Below are 17602 nucleotides of genomic sequence, written 5' to 3'. Positions count from 1 at the left end.
AAAAAATACTCCCGAAATAAACCGATTTATACAGTTCCGTCTTTCTTTTAGCTGCCCTTAAGGTACGTTCACACCAAACGCGAATAGAGCGTCTGGAGCAAATGATTTCCATGTTAAGTCAATGGGAAAGGCGCGTTGACGCGCGTCTGGAGGTCCTGCGGCACGATAGACGCGTTTGTGCGGCGCGTTGGACGCGATTCCGCCTCATTCGCACGTCCATTTCGCACAAATAACGCGAATTTGAAGCGAATTGAGCGTCTTGCGCGATACGTGTGAGTGTTGCTTTTTGTGCATTCACGCGTTTGAAGCGAATTCGCGTCTACGCCAGAGTTGAAAAATTTGAACTTTGGCGTCAATTCGCGCCACGTTAACCAATGAGGAGCCTGCTTGCTGCTGCCACGTGATGAGAAACCCTGCATATAATTAAAAAATACTGATATTCTGTCACTAAATATAGTTTTAATGCTTTTCAGTTGATAATGTAGTTGTTTAAAGCTAAAATATGTGGTTTACCTAGGATGTTTTACTCATAGACAGAGCCTATTTAAAAAGAACACTCTTGTGTTTTTGGAGTTGTGAGATCCAGGCGATCTCCGGGCGCTCGGCGCTCATTAACCCCACCGAGAGCAGCCTTTCCTCGGCCAGTCCTTCTGGCGTTTGCCGCTGGTTCGGATGTCTCTGTTAACATGACATATGCTGCGTCTTGTGTTAATCTAATGGGTGATCTTTGGTCCAATTAATCTATTGTTGCCTACCAAAACATTTTGACTGAGGACAAAGTGAAGTTTCATTACTTTATATTTTATTTAAATATACATGCAGTGAAGATAATACTGCCGTGCAAAGGCAAAAGGCCGTAACTTCGTTTTTGGTCGAAAATGAGTTATTTACATTTTTGGGACTTTCAAGACCTCCTTTATCATGTGGATAAATATCGTTAGTCAATTATGTTGTTTTTTCGAGAAAATTATGGATTGTCTGAACAGTAACTTCCAAGAGCCCAGGAGAAACCAAGGCAGAACACCGTAACAGCAGTTACCGCTCTTTGCCTTGGTTTTAGAACACTCAAACTGAGTTACGGTACTCTGCCTTTGTTTAGTCATGCGTCTAAATTAAGTTACGGTACCGACATGCAGTTATGGTGTCCCGCCTTTGTATTAATGTCTATTAAAGTTTGCCGCGTTTGAGTTACGGTGTAGCCTGTGTAGCTGTCATACATGTTTTCATAATGCAGAATATTCTCTCAGCGCGCTGTCAGGCAGTCTGGGGCTGCCCACTGCACGAGTGTGTGTAGGCTACTCGAATGCAGTGACAGCCTGCGATCACCCATACAATCAGTAGGCTAGTAACAGTTCGCAATTATATCCATATATCCTACCTTTTCTTGTAAACCCGATAAAATCCATGCCAATGAACGTCATCGGAGATGTTTAATCCACAAGCATTCTGAGAATTATTCCTGTCGTTCACATCAATCTAAAAGTTGTCCTTTTAGGCTTGGCGATTTTCATTCAAAGATGTAAAAGTATAAGCTATGTAGCCTATTGTATCTTTTTTTACTAGATAAAAACATTAAAAACATATTGCAATAAATAATTACTCTGTTTAGCCTATGAATGGGCAATCCGATCCAGTCAGCGCTGTCATTAGCCAAAATATAATAGCGTGATAGCCAAACTTAACACTTGATTAACCAGCGGCACTGTTTGCTATTTGTCTTATTTATCACATGCATTTTTACAAGATTTTTTATTTGTTCTATTTTTTATATCTTTGCATTATATATGCAAATGTTTACTCATTAGAAATAATCTTATCTTGTTCATATAATTCAGTGTCACCTATCAACCTGTAAGTTTTGCTGCACACCAATGAAGATTCTCTTTACTAGAGGTATTGTGTCCTTAATAATAATAAGATGGCTATAATTAATTGTAAATCATCCAAAATAAATGCCATGATCATTAGATTTTATAAAGGTGTTACTATATTGATTTTGCAAATGGTGATCAGCAACCAAATATTGATAATATGGAAGTTACTGCCTTTTGCCTTGGCATGACTCCACATTTTTTGCAGACAATACAAAGGCAGAGTGCCGTAACTTCAAAATAGGGGTCAAAAGTCAAGTTTGAGTAAAAAAAAGTGTATGTAGATAATTGTCATTACTAAAACATCTAAATGCCAGATTTCCAGTGTCCTACCTATAACTAATTTGGCTGGACAACAAAAAATCTTTAAAGTCATTTTTCTCAGTTCCACACTCCAGTGAGTTAAGGTCTTTTGCCTTTGTAGGGCAGTATACAGGTAGTGCATTGGCTGAACCACGTGTGGCTGTTAATGCTTAATATATTTCACCTGGGGCACCTTTAACGCGCATATTTCGCTTCAAATGCTCGATTTCTACTCACGTCCAATTAGCTGCAGATGTGCAAATAGATTCAAAATGTTCACGCGTCAAACTAGACGCGGTAGACGCGATTTTGACGCTCAATTCGCATTTGGTGTGAATGTAGCGTTACAGTTTTGGCACAATTCTGTCACTGACTGAGTTTATCAAGCGTGAGGAGGAAGTCTGGTCCACTTTCTTCTGGAGCCAATCAAATGAGCTGCTCGATTTACTCTTCTCTGATTGGTTCTAGAAAATCTTCATTTTACTTTTAATGCACAAATCAATATATATAAATAAACAAACAAACAAACAAATAAATAAATAACGATTGCTAAATAAGCTGTGCATTTTAGGCTTATGTTTTCATCCTGAATTGAGCTGGTGTAGTCATTGGTTTGGAATTGTATTGATCACTGAGCTGATGTTAAACTTCACAATCAAAACATTTCATTCCCATTCTTTAATACCCATGTAACAATACCATTCTGATTAAGACTTTTTCAGACCACATTTCATGGTATCAATTATATATTATAACATATCGTTCTGGTCGCTGTCAATATTGATTCTGATTAGTATGACTGTTCAAGCTATTATATAGTTAGTATGAATAAGGAAATGCTTCAAATCAATACTTCAAATCAATATAAAACTCAACTTTGACAAAGAGTAGCCTTTTATAGTGATATATATAGCCTTTTATAGTGATAGATATATATATATATATATATATATATATATATATATATATATATATATATATATATATATATATATATATATATATATATATATATATATATATAGCCAAATCAAATGCAAACTAACTAATTATGTCTGAATCAAAATCCAGCAAAAAAGGAATACGCAGCCATCTAGAGGTTAAATGATAGTATTACAGATGATAAATGGTGCATCATTTAGAGTTGCCCTTAAAATACATGTTATAGGAAAACATATTTTTGTTATTATGAAATAATTTTAGAAAAATGCTACTACTACTAATAATAATTTTGGAATCGCCTCTGATCAGTAGTCAGGTGATATTATGCATGCAGTACAAATAATAGGTCTACTTTTAGCAGCATCAAGATTACAAACTTATATCTTGCAGGATGATGATGATATATGCACTGAATTCACATACATTTTTTTCTCAACACACCAGCTCAGAATTCAGGATGGAAACATAATTCTTAAACCTAATGGTGCACAGATTATTAAACAATTGTGCTTTATTTATTTATTTATAGGCCTATGTATTTGTGCATTAAAAGTAAAATGAAGATAAAGATGTGTCCTTTGACAAAATAAACGTGTCAAAAGGGTAAGCGCAGAAAAATAGAAGTCAGAAGAATACAGATCATATTTATTTTGCGTTAACATGAAGATGCATAAAATGCTGCAAATTTTTTTCTTACACTTGAAGGGCAATTTTCACCTTTGCAAAACTTATCTTGCACATGCAAATTTAATTTACGCTTGCAATCTTATGTACACTTTCACAAATCTTACCCTACGCTTGCAATTCTATATGGCATTATTTTACCTTCATAATCTATTAATCATGTAGAATCTTCATTAGTTGCTTAGGCAGTAATCATTAAAGGTGCCCTAGAATGATTTGAAATATGTTAAATTGTTCTCTGATATCTACATAGAGGGTATGTGGCTTATTTAAGGGCAAAATTTGTCAAGATACAGTTTTACAGGTCCATTTATAACCCTATAAATTGTCCCTAGGATGTAATGCTCTGTTTTTTGCCTTATTTGGAAGGGTCATGAATATTAATGTTGAGCTCTGCTCTGATTGGCTTATTTCAGGAGCTCACAGCAGTTCAGTAAAGCACAGACCGACTGAATGACACTTTAAGCAGAACATCTCAAATGGAGATTGCTAAAATGCAGCCTACTTGTTTATTGGTGTTTTCAGATCATCCGCACCACACATGCGAGAGAGAGCTTGCGTGCATATGGTTGCCAGATTGGACATGTTTAGGTAAAACACCGGATAGCATACATATTCTTTTCACAGAAAAATCTCTGTTTGGGGGATTAAATTGCTGAAATCCGGCAATCGCACGAACGATCTTTCCCAAACCAAAACCAGTGATGACTCGTCTTTTTCGTCAATGATATTGCATGTTTAAATAACGTTAGTCACAATGTAGGCTACGCAGGCTACGCGTGACTGTGATGTACTCGGAAATACCAGCATGCAAAAACATCATACTTAAGTTCTCAAAAATATAAATATATATTTTTACTAAATGAATAGCTTTGTCAAATGACTGTCGTTTTAACTTATATGGTGGAAAAGGTGACGTTTGCTAGAAGGATCGGGTGAACGATCTATAAGCAACGTATCTACGGTTGTATTTTGTAATACAAAATAATATTAACATTTGTCATTAGATCCACTATTTAGTTTTGTATGGTACTTAGTGTTTCCTATTGTTACTGTACTAGCATCTTGCGTTATCTAGACAATGCTGTCTCCCTAAGAAACTTTCAATTTAATCAGAAATTGTTTAAACAGTCAATAAGTGGATAAAATCAATGCTTACTGCTTGCAGAAATATAGTTGCCACTTTCTTCAGTTTAAGTGTCACATGTCCAGTCTTCGTCTCCTGTGTTTTCCTCATGTTCTTCCTGGTTTCAGTTTTGTCACAAGTTCTTTTGTTCTAGTTTTCCCGCCACAGTCTGTCCCAGTGTGTATTAAGTATTGTCAGCTGTGTCTCGTCATCTGTGTCACCTGTTCCCCCTCGTTAGTCTGTCATCAGTGTTGGTATTTAAGTTCCTAGTTTTCACTCTCTCTTTGTCCGGTCTTGATGTTGTCACCAGTAATGTTATCACCATTGATGTTCTCTGAGTTTTGGTAAAGTGGTAGATGTTTCTTAGAAATCCAGTTTGTTAATAAAGATTGTTTGTGTTTTGGAAGTCTTGAATCCTCCTTCGTCTTGGCATCTCACACCACGTAACATTAAGACGCTGAGCGAAGCTTGCTTGATATGGGCTAAACAAACAAACAATCTTGAATTAAATTGTTGTGGTATCCGATTATAATAAACATCAACCATGACTGTTGACATTTTTTATCTGTGAGAAGGGTAGAAAAGTCCTCATGTCTCCTGCACAGCCTGGAACATGACATGTGTCCATTCGGCTCCGTCAGTTCCGCCTGACAATGCACATGTTTGGACAGATGCAAATGTTGAGGGCTTGATATAAATGATCCCCAACGCTTGCGTCACGGTTGGGTTTATGTTGAGAAGCACTTAGTTTTTTCCTGGTGTTTTTGATTCACGAGATTTACATAAGAAGTAGGAGGCAATGGTGTTTGAGACTCACAGTATGTTATGTCCATGTACTGAACTCTTCTTATTTCACTATGGCAAGGTTCATTACATTTTTCATTCTAGGGCACCTTTAATAAATGGGTTAGTTCACCATTATGCATAACTAATATGCATTCATATTAGTGCACCTGTATTGTAAAGTGTTACTTTTTTAATAAAACATAATTTTCGCTTGAATTCTGCAATCTCTCAAGATGCAGACATATTAGAGTCTGACAATTAGCTGGACATATACTGGTTTTATTAGTGCCTACTTTTTAAAATCTCTATTTGAATATGGCAACATTCTTATTTTAAAATTTTTATTTCAATATAGCAACATTAAACATCGTTCAACAAAATATTTCTATAATTAAATCTTGACCTCTAACCCTATGCAACGATGACTAACTCGGCTGGTTGTTGGAATCCATGTGCGGTGCTTTATTAGACACAGCAATACAAACACAGTACTGTGCTGAGCAAGAAGCGTGGTCAACAAACAGACACAGGGTCGATAACAGTACAGGCAGTCCAGATAGCAAACAAGTCCAAATCCTTAATCCGAAAGTCATGGTCAAAAACAGGCAGAGAAACGTGGAATCAATACACAGGTTAAAGAAAATTGCTGAAATGATAGATGTTACACTATCAGCCAATCACTGTGGTCATAGTTATGCATGATGACATCATTCATAGCAACGAGGTCTCTTACACTTAACTTAAGATTGATCTCTATTCCTTAGTAAAATTTGGTCTCAGCAGCTTTGTGATAGAATAGATTTTAAGAGAAAACCCATGAACTAAGAACTATTACTGCCATTTAGGAGAACTCTCAGTACAAGATAAAATATTTTGTGAATACAGCCCCAGATATTTGCATTGAAGACCGAAATCATGCAGTTTTGAATTCTGATATCTGTTTATATGCTAGGCCTATATATTTATGTGTATATGTTTTATTTTTTAATTTCTCAAATATAGGACAAATATTCAAGTACTTCGCAGGAATCATAATGGCGGTCCTGCTGACCCATGAATGTGTTGTGGAAACTCTTCCTGATTTCCCAGAAACAAATGAAGACATAGAGGTAGGGGAAGGTTCATTTATACCGCAGGAATATAAACACAAATCATGTCTGAAAAACAACAGATTCAGTAAAGGTTTTATAAACATTAAAAAAAAACTTTTAAAATGTTATAAAATGTATAGCATAAAACACAAATGTATTGTATGGAAGCATAGTCCAGTGTTATTTTAAGCAGGCTACAGTTGAAATCCCTGGATGTGTCCTTGATCTGCCCCTTTTATCGAGGTTGCATTGAGAGGAGACATCCCAGAATGCATCTCGCACTGACCAGCAAAGCGTCAATAGCGGATGAGAAACCCAGCGCAATTTAAAAATCCTACTGTTCATGTGTCAAAAAATTTAGTTTTAAGACTTTTTCAGGCGAGAATGTACTTGTTTAATGATTAAATATGTGTTTTTTTTTATAAAGAGAGTGCAAATGTGACAATTTTATCTGCCGTTTTGCGAGATCGATCCACGGGTGCTCAGCGCTCGTTAACCCACCGAGAGCAGCCTGCTCTCGGCTAAACCATCTGCCGCTGACTCTGGTGTGGTTAAACATCAGAAATCAGAAAAGAGGCAGGGTTGTGTTTTATATTTCATTTTGTTATAAATATACATGCATAATCAAGGTATGAGTTGCCTGAACCACATTTGTGTGGCTATAATAGGTTTAAGATTTTTTTTATGGAGAAAAGAGGCAGAGCGTATACATTTTAATGTAGCCTAAAATATTAAAGTTTTTTTTTTTTTTTTATGAAAAAAAGGAAGAGTGGCGGTTTATAACATTTCGTTTTATTGTAGCCTAGAATATACGTTTCTCAATACCAAGTATGCGAACTTCTGACTTGCGTCCGTGTTATTCAGATTTGCCAAGTTCGACTGGAGAACGAACTCCCGAGGACGGCAGCCAGCAGGACACAAGTCAAGTCAGGCTGATCTGCTAACAGCAGTGTTCTTCTAGTGTCACTGAAAGTGTAGGCCTATTGGCTATATGTATATTTTAGGCTACAATAAAACAAAATTTATGATAAAACACCACTCTGCCACTTTTCATTTTTATTAAAAAATATGATATTATAGCCACACAAATGTAGTGCAGGCAAGGCATTATATTCACAGCATGTATCTAACAAAACGAAATATAAAAAAAACCTAAGCTTTTCATTTACATAAAAAATAAATAAAATAATAATAATAATAATAATAATAATAATAAGGTTCAGACAAGTGTGCATATAATTTTCACTCTAATAAAATGAAATATGACATAAAACAGCGCAGTCTCTTTTTGTTAAATCTCAGTTTATGTGTGATCAATGATATAAGAGTATAAATAAAAGGTATATGGTATAAGAAGCTATACAAGAAATAAAGTGAACAATCCAGTCAAACAAAGTTAGTGCTACAACGGTAATAGCCGAAAATAAAAAAAAACTTTCATCTGCCATCAGCCAAAACGATCTGTCAGGGAACAAATTATAGATTAATGAAACCAAAAATTGCCCGTTAGATCTACACAAGACAAATTATATTTGATGTTTAACCACCGGAGACATCAGAGCCAGCGGCAAACATCAGAAGGTCCAGCCGAGAAATGTCTGCTCTCGGCATGTTAATGAGCGTTGAGCACCCGCTGGACCGACTGGATCTCACAACTCCGAAAACGCCAGATCAGAGGCGCTCTCTTTATAAATAAACCACAGATTTGAGCTTTAAACAACTACATTCTCGCCTGAAATTTTCTTAACTACATTTTGTGACACATTAACTGTAGTATTTTTTAATTGTGCTGGTTTCTCATGCGCTGTTGCGCTTGCTGGTTGGTGTGAGATGCATTCTGGGATACCGGTCTGTCTGAAGTCCACAAGTCACCTCTCGATGCATCCTTGATAAAAGGGGAGGATCAAGGACACATCTGGGGATTTCAACTGAACTTGGCTAGATGAGAACTTTGAATTGGAACAGTACTTGACCAGCGACTGATGACGATTCACAATTGAGATTGATGACAATTCCTCCCGTCCTTTTGGAGTTCGTTCTCCCGAGTCAAACTTGGCAAGTTTGAACTACCAAGGACACAAGTCACAAGTTTGCGTACTTGGTATTGAGAAACGGCTCTTGTCACATTTTCTTTTGTTTCAATTTCCCTCCACTTGTCTGTCTCCATGGTCACCGTCATTATGAGTTCATCTGTGTCAGCTAGTGTTGCAGTCAAGTCCACCTAAACCGAGACCAAGACAAGACCAAGACTTTGAAGGCCAGGCCAAGACAGGCCGAGACCGAGTCAAGACCGAGACCAATGCATGTCCCCACAATTATGATAAAATGTGGAATATGCATATGATTGGCACTTCTCTCGTATATGTGTGGGTGTGTAAGTGTACCACGAGAGAAGTTTTGATCAAATAATCAAAAGGCATTGCAGCTTTGTGGGAATTAATCTTTTTCTTCTATAAGCAAATAACACTTAACTTTTCGTCAATGGGAGGCACTGAAGACGACGTGTCCATGTTGTTTACAGTCTATAGCCCTATTCGGACTGGATTAGTTTAACATGGGGACATGGGGGTAAAGTCATTTTACCTCAGGACGTCTGTAATATTAATGGCCAATTCGCACGGGATAAGACATCTCAGTAAAACTAGCAGAAGTGGGAGGAGTAACTCGCTTTACGCACCTCCTTGACGTCATGTGCGTATGACGTTACCGTTATAGCCTGAGCAAACACAACCTGAGCGCCAGTCTGAACTCCGTCTCCAATATATATGTGTTTTAATAAACAGTTAGGTCCAGTCTAACGATTCTGATTGGATTATGTTGGTAATAGACACTTTCCTAGAGCTAAAATGTGTTGTGCCTCTAATAAGTGCTTTTGATCTTCTTTTTGCTTTAAATGATATGCGGAAAATACTGGACATTTTCCACAGATTTGTCCCACCACCTACAACGCAACCGAATGCTTCAAGCGCCTCCATGGTCGCAAAAAGTGCTCTTTTTTAACTTTTAAACAGGAAATGACGGAATTTTACCATACATTTTTACAGCAGGTGTATTCGAACGGGATTAGTATTACCTGAGGTAATTTTTCCGGACCTTTTTACAGAAGGTAAAAGTCTCGGTAATCTTTACTGACATTGTCCGTAATGATTACCGAGATGGCACATTCGGACGGGACTAAAATCACCGAGAACCTCTGGTAATAATTACTTTACCCCTACGTCCCCATGTTAAACTAATCCAGTCCGAATAGGGCTTATGGTGGACACAAACACCAAACTGACACTGACAGTTTTTTGTGTTTTGTTTTGTGAAAAGTGCTCAGTCCCATTTTACACACACACACACACACCATTTTTTTTTTTTAAATGCAACGAAACAATCATTTTTTTATTATTTTATGTTTATATCTCATATTATGTATGATCTCTTATCTTGATGTTTCTTTTGTTCCAACAGGTTGAATTGTTTTGGTATATAATCATATCAATATTAGAAATAGCATTAACAGTTAACGAATAGCCACATTTTCTGCCATATACAATTTAATAAAACGATCAGCTAGCTAACAAACTTTGTTCTGTTTTCACCTCACTCCAGTCTAAACTAAATGATTTTAGACTATTTATTTTACTACACATTCAACATACATAAGCTGAACTACTGTGGTTAGTTAAAACTAATAAATCTTACTCTCCACTCTTGCTAAATTGGGTAAGCACACTTGTGTTCTCATTTCTGACGTGTTCTAAGTAAATGATTAAACTGATTCGTTCAGTTCATTGTTGAACAGATCAGTTCTTATTACCGTCGTTAAAATGATTCAGTTAAAATGAGTCATTTGGTCGTGGATCGGACATTACCAGACCCGTTGTGTGTGAATCACGGCTGTCAGAACATCGCGGAAGGTTTGTCACACAGAAAACACTTCATAACTGGATAGAAATTGTTTCCTGTTTATTTAATGTATGATTTATGTCAGCTGTTTAGCTGGTCAAACGTTTTTTGAGCGCAATTCACACCGAGCGGTACTTCAAAACAGTTGTCCGACCGCGCAACGTTCAACATGGATTCGGTTTTCTGAACTTTGATTTAGCTTAATATGTGAAGTATCAGAGAGAGCGTATGTGCTTATTTTGAAGACAGAGAGAGTGCGCGCAGGGTGGAGTTCTCTGTTCTTTATATGCCTTCAGCTGTGGTCTTGACTGGTCTTGAGACAAAATCCCGAGTCATCTTCGCCCGAGACGAGACCGAGTAAAAATGCGAACGATACCGAGACGAGACCAAGACCTTTAAAAAGTGACCGATCTCGAGTACTACAACACTAGTGTCAGCTGTGTGTATTAATCTCATTTGTGTTCCCTATTTAAGTTCTCCTGTTTCCTTCAGTCTCTGTCCGGTCTTGTCTTTGTATAGAGTGTATTGTTAGCTTGCCTGTATTGACTCCCCTGAGATACTGTGGTCACTAAACTTTGTTTGAAAAATTCTATCATCATAGTCTTCATCCTCATGCCTACACACACCTGTGGACAGAAGACCGGACCTAGAAAGGATAAGCAACGTATTTTTTTGTAGTGTTTTTTTTGGGGGGGGGCCTAGATTTTTTTATTTTGTCATCACGGACAATCCATTTTTCTGTTTTTTATTTTTTTTATTTGCCTAGATCAAAGAAAGCACTATCTCTCTCAAGGAACATTTGGGAGATTTTGTCTTTAGCCAACCTGTCGAGCTTGCCTCTGCAGCTTCCTGTATGCTGGCCTCAATACCAAAATTCCCTTGATTGGCCCTTACCAATCATGGCCTCCTAATAATCCCCATCCACCGAATTGTCTCTGTCACCCTCTCTCCTCTCCACCTATCGCTGGTGTGTGGTGAACGCACTGGCACCATTGTACTGTGTCTGCATTTGCATCATCCAAGGGGATGCTGCACACTGGTGGTGGTTGAGGTGAAACCCCTGTCATGAGTGTACAGTGCTTTGGGTGTACAGTAGTATATATGAAAGCGCTATATAAATGCCTCATTCATTCATACTCTCACCCAGCCTCCCTCTCCAACCTCCTCCTATCATCTGTTCCTTATCTCGTCTCCGCTGCTGCCTGTCAGCCCCTCTGCTCACCTTGGTCCTCTGTCGCTCCATCTCCACTGTGGCCTTTAGGATCCCTTGCTAGAGCCTGTGGCATCACCATGTCCCCCAGGATCCTCAGTGTCACCCTGGCTCGTCAGCAGTCCGACATCAGTTGGTGCCATGGAGTCATCAGTCCTTCCACCACCAGGGCTCCTCCCTTCTTCGGCTCAACTATAGTCTGGTGTCTACCTGGGTCCCAGGGTCTGCTTCGCCCTGGTTTCTCCGGTCTCCTCCTTGGTTCCTTCCATTGGCTCCACCCTGGTCCCTCCTGTGTCTTCTGTCTATCCTTCACCTACTCCTCGTCCTCCACCTGAGCACCTCCCTCTGCAGTTGGTCCATTTACAGCACAAGGCTACGCCTTCCGGAGAAGGGTGTAATGTCACATGTCTCTCAGTTTTGTGATGTCATTCTGTTTCCTGACATTTGTTCACATCATTAGGAGTTCATCTGTGTTAGCTGTGTGTATTAATCTAATTTTTGTTCCCTATTTAAGTTCTCATTCTCTGTCTGGTGTTGTGTAGAGTATGTGCCTGTATGGAATCACCTGAGATTCCTTGATCATTAAGCTTTGTGTGAGATTTGTATCAGCCTGTCTTCGTATTCCTGCCTAGTCATTCAATTTTACACTTTAGTCACGTTTATTTTTAAGTTAGTTTTAGTGCTTCAACTTAAACTTTTTCAATTAATTTATATTATGTTAGCTTTTTTTCTCTTTACAGTATCAATGTATTTAATAATTTTAGTCAATAATTTCAGGGTAATAACCCTACCATGGTCACAAAATTAACTTACATGATAAACGTCTATAATTAAATGCTCTTGTGTTTTATTTTTCCAGTTTAGCTACATAGATGGGCAACTGCATCATAGATTACCAAGAAGCACAGGTCTGATTCATGGATTTGTCCTCTACTCACACTGTTATAATAGTTTATTTATACAAAAATCAAGACACCTTAACTTGAATGCTTTTTTTCCCCCTGGGATTTTGTCTCAGTTATTTTGTCTTCCTCATGACTAAATGATTATTAAAATAATTGTCTTCTGTATAGAGCTATTGGAGTTCATTTTGGTTGTGGAAGTGAATGCATCCCAAGCTGTGGTGATTGAACAGATCAGAGTGGCATTGACCTCGATCACGTTTCCTCTTCAATTGGACAACAACACTGAAATTACTGCTGCAAATGTCACAACAGGTTAGCCTGTTAAATAGGTGATCAAAAAATTGTCTTTAATGTTGTGTAAACATTCTGTTGTTAACTAGTTATGTTATATTTACATTAGTGTGCCAGTCAAATGTGACCAAATATCAGTGCGTGTGTGAAGGCGGTTATGCATGGACATACAACAACTGCAAGACATATGAGGCCTGTGATGACATCAGTTTGGGCTCATGTGGATGTATCAGTGGCATTCCGAGTGATGGAGAGTTGTGCGTGCTGAAGAGCGGTAAGAATCATGACCAAACAAGCCAACTGTTATTGCACACACGCAAAAAGCTTACATTATAGTTACATTAAAATACAGTAAAAAGTTAGCCTGACAAGCCAGACCCACATCAAGATGTTTGGTCTGGAAAGTCACCATTGACAGGATTCAATCCGAGGGGCGGGATAAATGGTTGTCTTTCAAACTCCCTCTGCACACGATAGGATAGCGCTACAACCAACCAGAGCAACAAAGGTGAAACAGAGCTCGTTGATAGATTAAACATTTGCCGTATCTGATCAGCAAAACTCTGAAGACATCTTCCCATTTTAAGAATGACTTCAGTGCCGTTCTTTGTTCGTTTCTCAGAGAACAGCTCAACTCCAATCATTCCAGAGTCACGGTCAAGGCTGATTCGAAAGACCGCCGTTCGGCAGTTTCTGTGTTTACTAGAAGCACGCAAACGCAACTCGGCCATCGTCATTATGGCCCCGCCCACCGACTCTATACACGATGTGAGTGGCCCGGCAAGAGTTAAGCGATTACAGCTCAGAACTGTATTGAGAGTTGCTAGACGACACTCGCGGGCAGATTAGATTTGCTGCCGCTAGTAAAAAGTTAGAATTCGCATGTTCTTTTGTAAAAAAAAAAAAAAAAAAGTTAACAAAACAATATATGCATATTTACATTTTAATATATTTTAAGTAAAAATTACAAGTCACCTTATAATTTATGGTAAAAATCAATTTAAAGGTTTAGTTCACCCAAAAATGAAAATTCTGCGATTAATTACCCTCATGTCGTTACAGTCCCAGTAAGACGGAAAAAAAGCTCACAGATTTTATTTAAAATATCTTAATTTATGTTCTGAAGATGAACGAAGGCCTAATGGGTTTGGAGTAACGTGAGGGTGAGTAATTAATAACAGAATTTCCATTTTAGGGTGAATCAACCCCTTTTGAACATTCCCAAAACTCCCCTGTGTGATGCATCATTTCAATATATATTTGTAAAATAGTTATGATTATTAATTATGTAAATATGGGTATTATGTTTTTTATATACAGAATATATTTACTGTAGGTTGATACATTAACATTAGATCAGTTAACAAAATGTACAAATATGTACGGTAAAATATATGGACACCAACTGTTTTGTACTGTAAATTTTAAATAAAATAAAAATGTGTCTATTAACATCTGCAGGAACTACTTTTGAATTTTTACTTAAAGGGTTAATTCACCCAAAAATGAAATTTATATCATTAATAACTCACCCCAATGTCGTTCCACACCCGTAAGATCTCCGTTCATCTTCGGAACACAGTTTAAGATATTTTACATTTAGTCCGAGAGCGAATGCAAGTGTTTGCACACTATACTCCAGAAAGACTCTACTATATGTCCAGAAAGGGAATAAAAACATAATCAAAAGTAGTCCATCTGTGACATCAGTTAGCAGAGATGGGACCAAGTCACACATGTGCAAGTCTCAAGTAAGTCTCAAGTCTTAACCTTTAAGTCTCAAGTAAGTCCCAAGTATTTTTTACCTAGGCAAGTCAAGTCAAGTCAAGTCAAGTCAAATCAAGTCAAATCAAGTCAAGTCAAGTCAAGTCAAGTCAAGTCAAGTCAAGTCACCTTATTTTTGTAATTTTACCTGCAGAATCTGATCTTAAAGGTCCATGTGTTTTCGAAGCTTTGATTATGTTTACAGTGTGCAATATAACATGAGCTCATGTTTCGCGTGTAAAAAAACAGTATTTTTCACACAATTTACTTATCTGTACACCGCTGTTTTCTCTGTCCTAAAAATGGCCTGATGACTTCCTTGTTCTATGAAGTCCCTCCTTCAGAAACACGTAATGAGTTCTGATTAGGCCAGCACTTCCCGTGTTGTGATTGGACAGCAGCTTAGCGCACTTTGCCCGGAAAGGTCCCGCCTCTTACCATAACGGGGAGATGCAAGCACTGAATGCGCGCTCTTCTCCACGTGGGAGAGCAACGAGACCACGCCCCCTATTTCACATGTTCTTGTGGGCGGAGGGTTAGTCAACAAACTGTTCTAGTGACGTCATTACATCCCTGCACTTCCTGCTGTAGTCCAAACCGGCAGTTCGCTGTAGGCTTTGAAAAGGAAATTTCTGTTAAATAATATATCTCGCTTGACATTGAACTTTGAGGTTTATAATTTTACAGGTGTTATTTATGCTCTAACAGCAACATTAATAATTAATTATTATAATTAATAATTAAGCAAAATTAGTAATTTAAAATAATTTTGATTGCATTGTAAATACTCATGTTCAGTTTGAAACGTTTTAAATTTTCAACATTGAGTACATAAAGCAAATAACAGCTTAACATCCAACATACTACTCTCTGAAAACCTTCTTCTCTCTTCCTCTAAAACACAGTTTACATACAACATTAAACTTTGTTACATTTGTCCTTTCTCTTTCTCTCTTTCTTTCTCTCTCTCTCTCTCTCTCTCTCTCTCTCTCTCTCTCTCTCTCACACACACACTTAACATTGTAACGTTAGAATCGGGTATTTTTGATGTGTGTGTGTTCAGGTGGCAAAGTCTCCCGCTCAGATCAGGGGAAGTATTTTATAAAAATAAATCGAGGGTTAATGGCTAGTGGTTACTTTAGCTATACATTAGCTGACTACCAACTAACCTTTTTGGGCAGACTGGCTCTTCAAATGACGGATGATATAGAGGTTGTCGTCTGGCTGTCCGTCCGTGATTTTAATGTTGCATGTCTTGCAACATTTGTGTGTGTGTAACGTTAGACTTTTGCCATCTTGCGAATAATTGTTGAAGTCGAAAGCGAGGATGACCCCCGCACGGTTTCTCTCCGGCTGACACGTTGATGTATCTGATAAGTGGGCGTGGTGTGCGTAAGGTACAAGAGGGCTTGACTGATGATGGTGTCGTGATCCAGTCATGACAGCGCTGTTCTCAGTCTGCACTCCAGCTGGGCCAACTTTATGTTTATTAAATAATTTATATATTTTATATTCAAACTGACAACATGATGTGATTAACACTCAAGTCATTCAATTCATCGTGTCTCAAGTCAAGTCAAGTCCCGAGTCTTTAACTTCCAAGTCCGAGTCAAGTCTCAGGTATTTTCTATTTTGTCAAATCAAGTCACAAGTCATAAAAATAGCGACTCGAGTCGACTCGAGTCCAAGTCACCAAGTCTTAAGTCCCCATGTCTGTCAGTTAGCTCATTAGAATCTCTTGAAGCATTGAAAATAAATTTTGGTCCAAAAAAAAAAAAAAAAAAAAAAAAAAAAATCACAGAAACTACGACTTTATTCAGCATTGTCTTCTCTTCCCTGTTTGTTTTCAATCCTCAAATAAAGATTCAAATGGTTATGTATCAGTGAATCGATTTATGATTCAGATCGCCACTGTCATGTGATTTCAGCAGTTTGGCACGCGATCTGAATCATGAATTGAGTCACTGATTCATAACATGATCAGTATGATTTTACTCTGTGACAATTGACACCGTCTGTGGTTTAGAACATTTAATAATAATGATTTACATTTATATAGCCCTTTCTGGGAACTCAAAGCATTTTACATAAAAAGAAGGGAATCTCCTCAAACACCACCAATGTACAGCATCCACCTTGATGATCCGACGGCCAGCCATATTGCACCACAATGCCTACCACAGAACAGCTTTATACAATAGCTTCTCCCTTTTTTTCCTTCCAGACATCAATGAATGTAAAGATGCAGTGTCAGTTTGTGGTCAATACTCAGATTGTGTTAACCTCATTGGGAGTCACATGTGTTCATGCTGGAGTGGATTTAATACCTCCAATAAAGACAGTCCTGTGAGCCGCATAATTTACAATTAAAGGGATAGTTCGCTTTGAAATTAAATTTGATATGTTTTAGCTTACCTCATGGGCATCCGAGATGTAGGAGTATTTGTTTCCCCAGTAGTTTCAATTTTGATAATTTTAGGTCAAACCGTTCTTGTCTGTGCCTCACATAATGCAGGTCTATGGTCACCACCTCAAAGAGCATACACAGAGAAATCCAAATTAAACAATCCCCCATCGTAAGTACACACTGATGGCCTAAGACAAGAAACGAGCGGTTTGTGTGAGAAAACGAACAGTATTTATATCGTTTTTACCTCTTGTACACCACTACATCCGACTGATCCGAGGGCGTGCATGCGTGTTTCCTGTTGTGACATTCGCGCGTTCTGGCTTTA

General features: G+C 37.9%; 1 protein-coding gene across 1 annotated transcript in view; it reads left to right on the top strand.

Annotated features, from left to right (window-relative positions):
* The window catches only part of LOC137041043 (adhesion G protein-coupled receptor E2-like), a 105351-nt gene that overhangs the window by 2420 nt on the left and 85329 nt on the right, over nucleotides 1-17602 (top strand). Inside the window, exons 4-7 of the mRNA XM_067416968.1 lie at nucleotides 6715-6821; nucleotides 12767-12815; nucleotides 12981-13124; nucleotides 13213-13377. Of these exons, the coding sequence (XP_067273069.1) occupies nucleotides 6715-6821; nucleotides 12767-12815; nucleotides 12981-13124; nucleotides 13213-13377 (465 nt within the window). The remainder of the gene's footprint in view (nucleotides 1-6714; nucleotides 6822-12766; nucleotides 12816-12980; nucleotides 13125-13212; nucleotides 13378-17602) is intronic.

The sequence above is a fragment of the Pseudorasbora parva genome, chromosome 15, assembly GCF_024679245.1.
Source record: "Pseudorasbora parva isolate DD20220531a chromosome 15, ASM2467924v1, whole genome shotgun sequence".
Lineage (NCBI taxonomy): Eukaryota > Metazoa > Chordata > Actinopteri > Cypriniformes > Gobionidae > Pseudorasbora > Pseudorasbora parva.
This window is presented reverse-complemented; position numbering and strand designations above follow the sequence as displayed.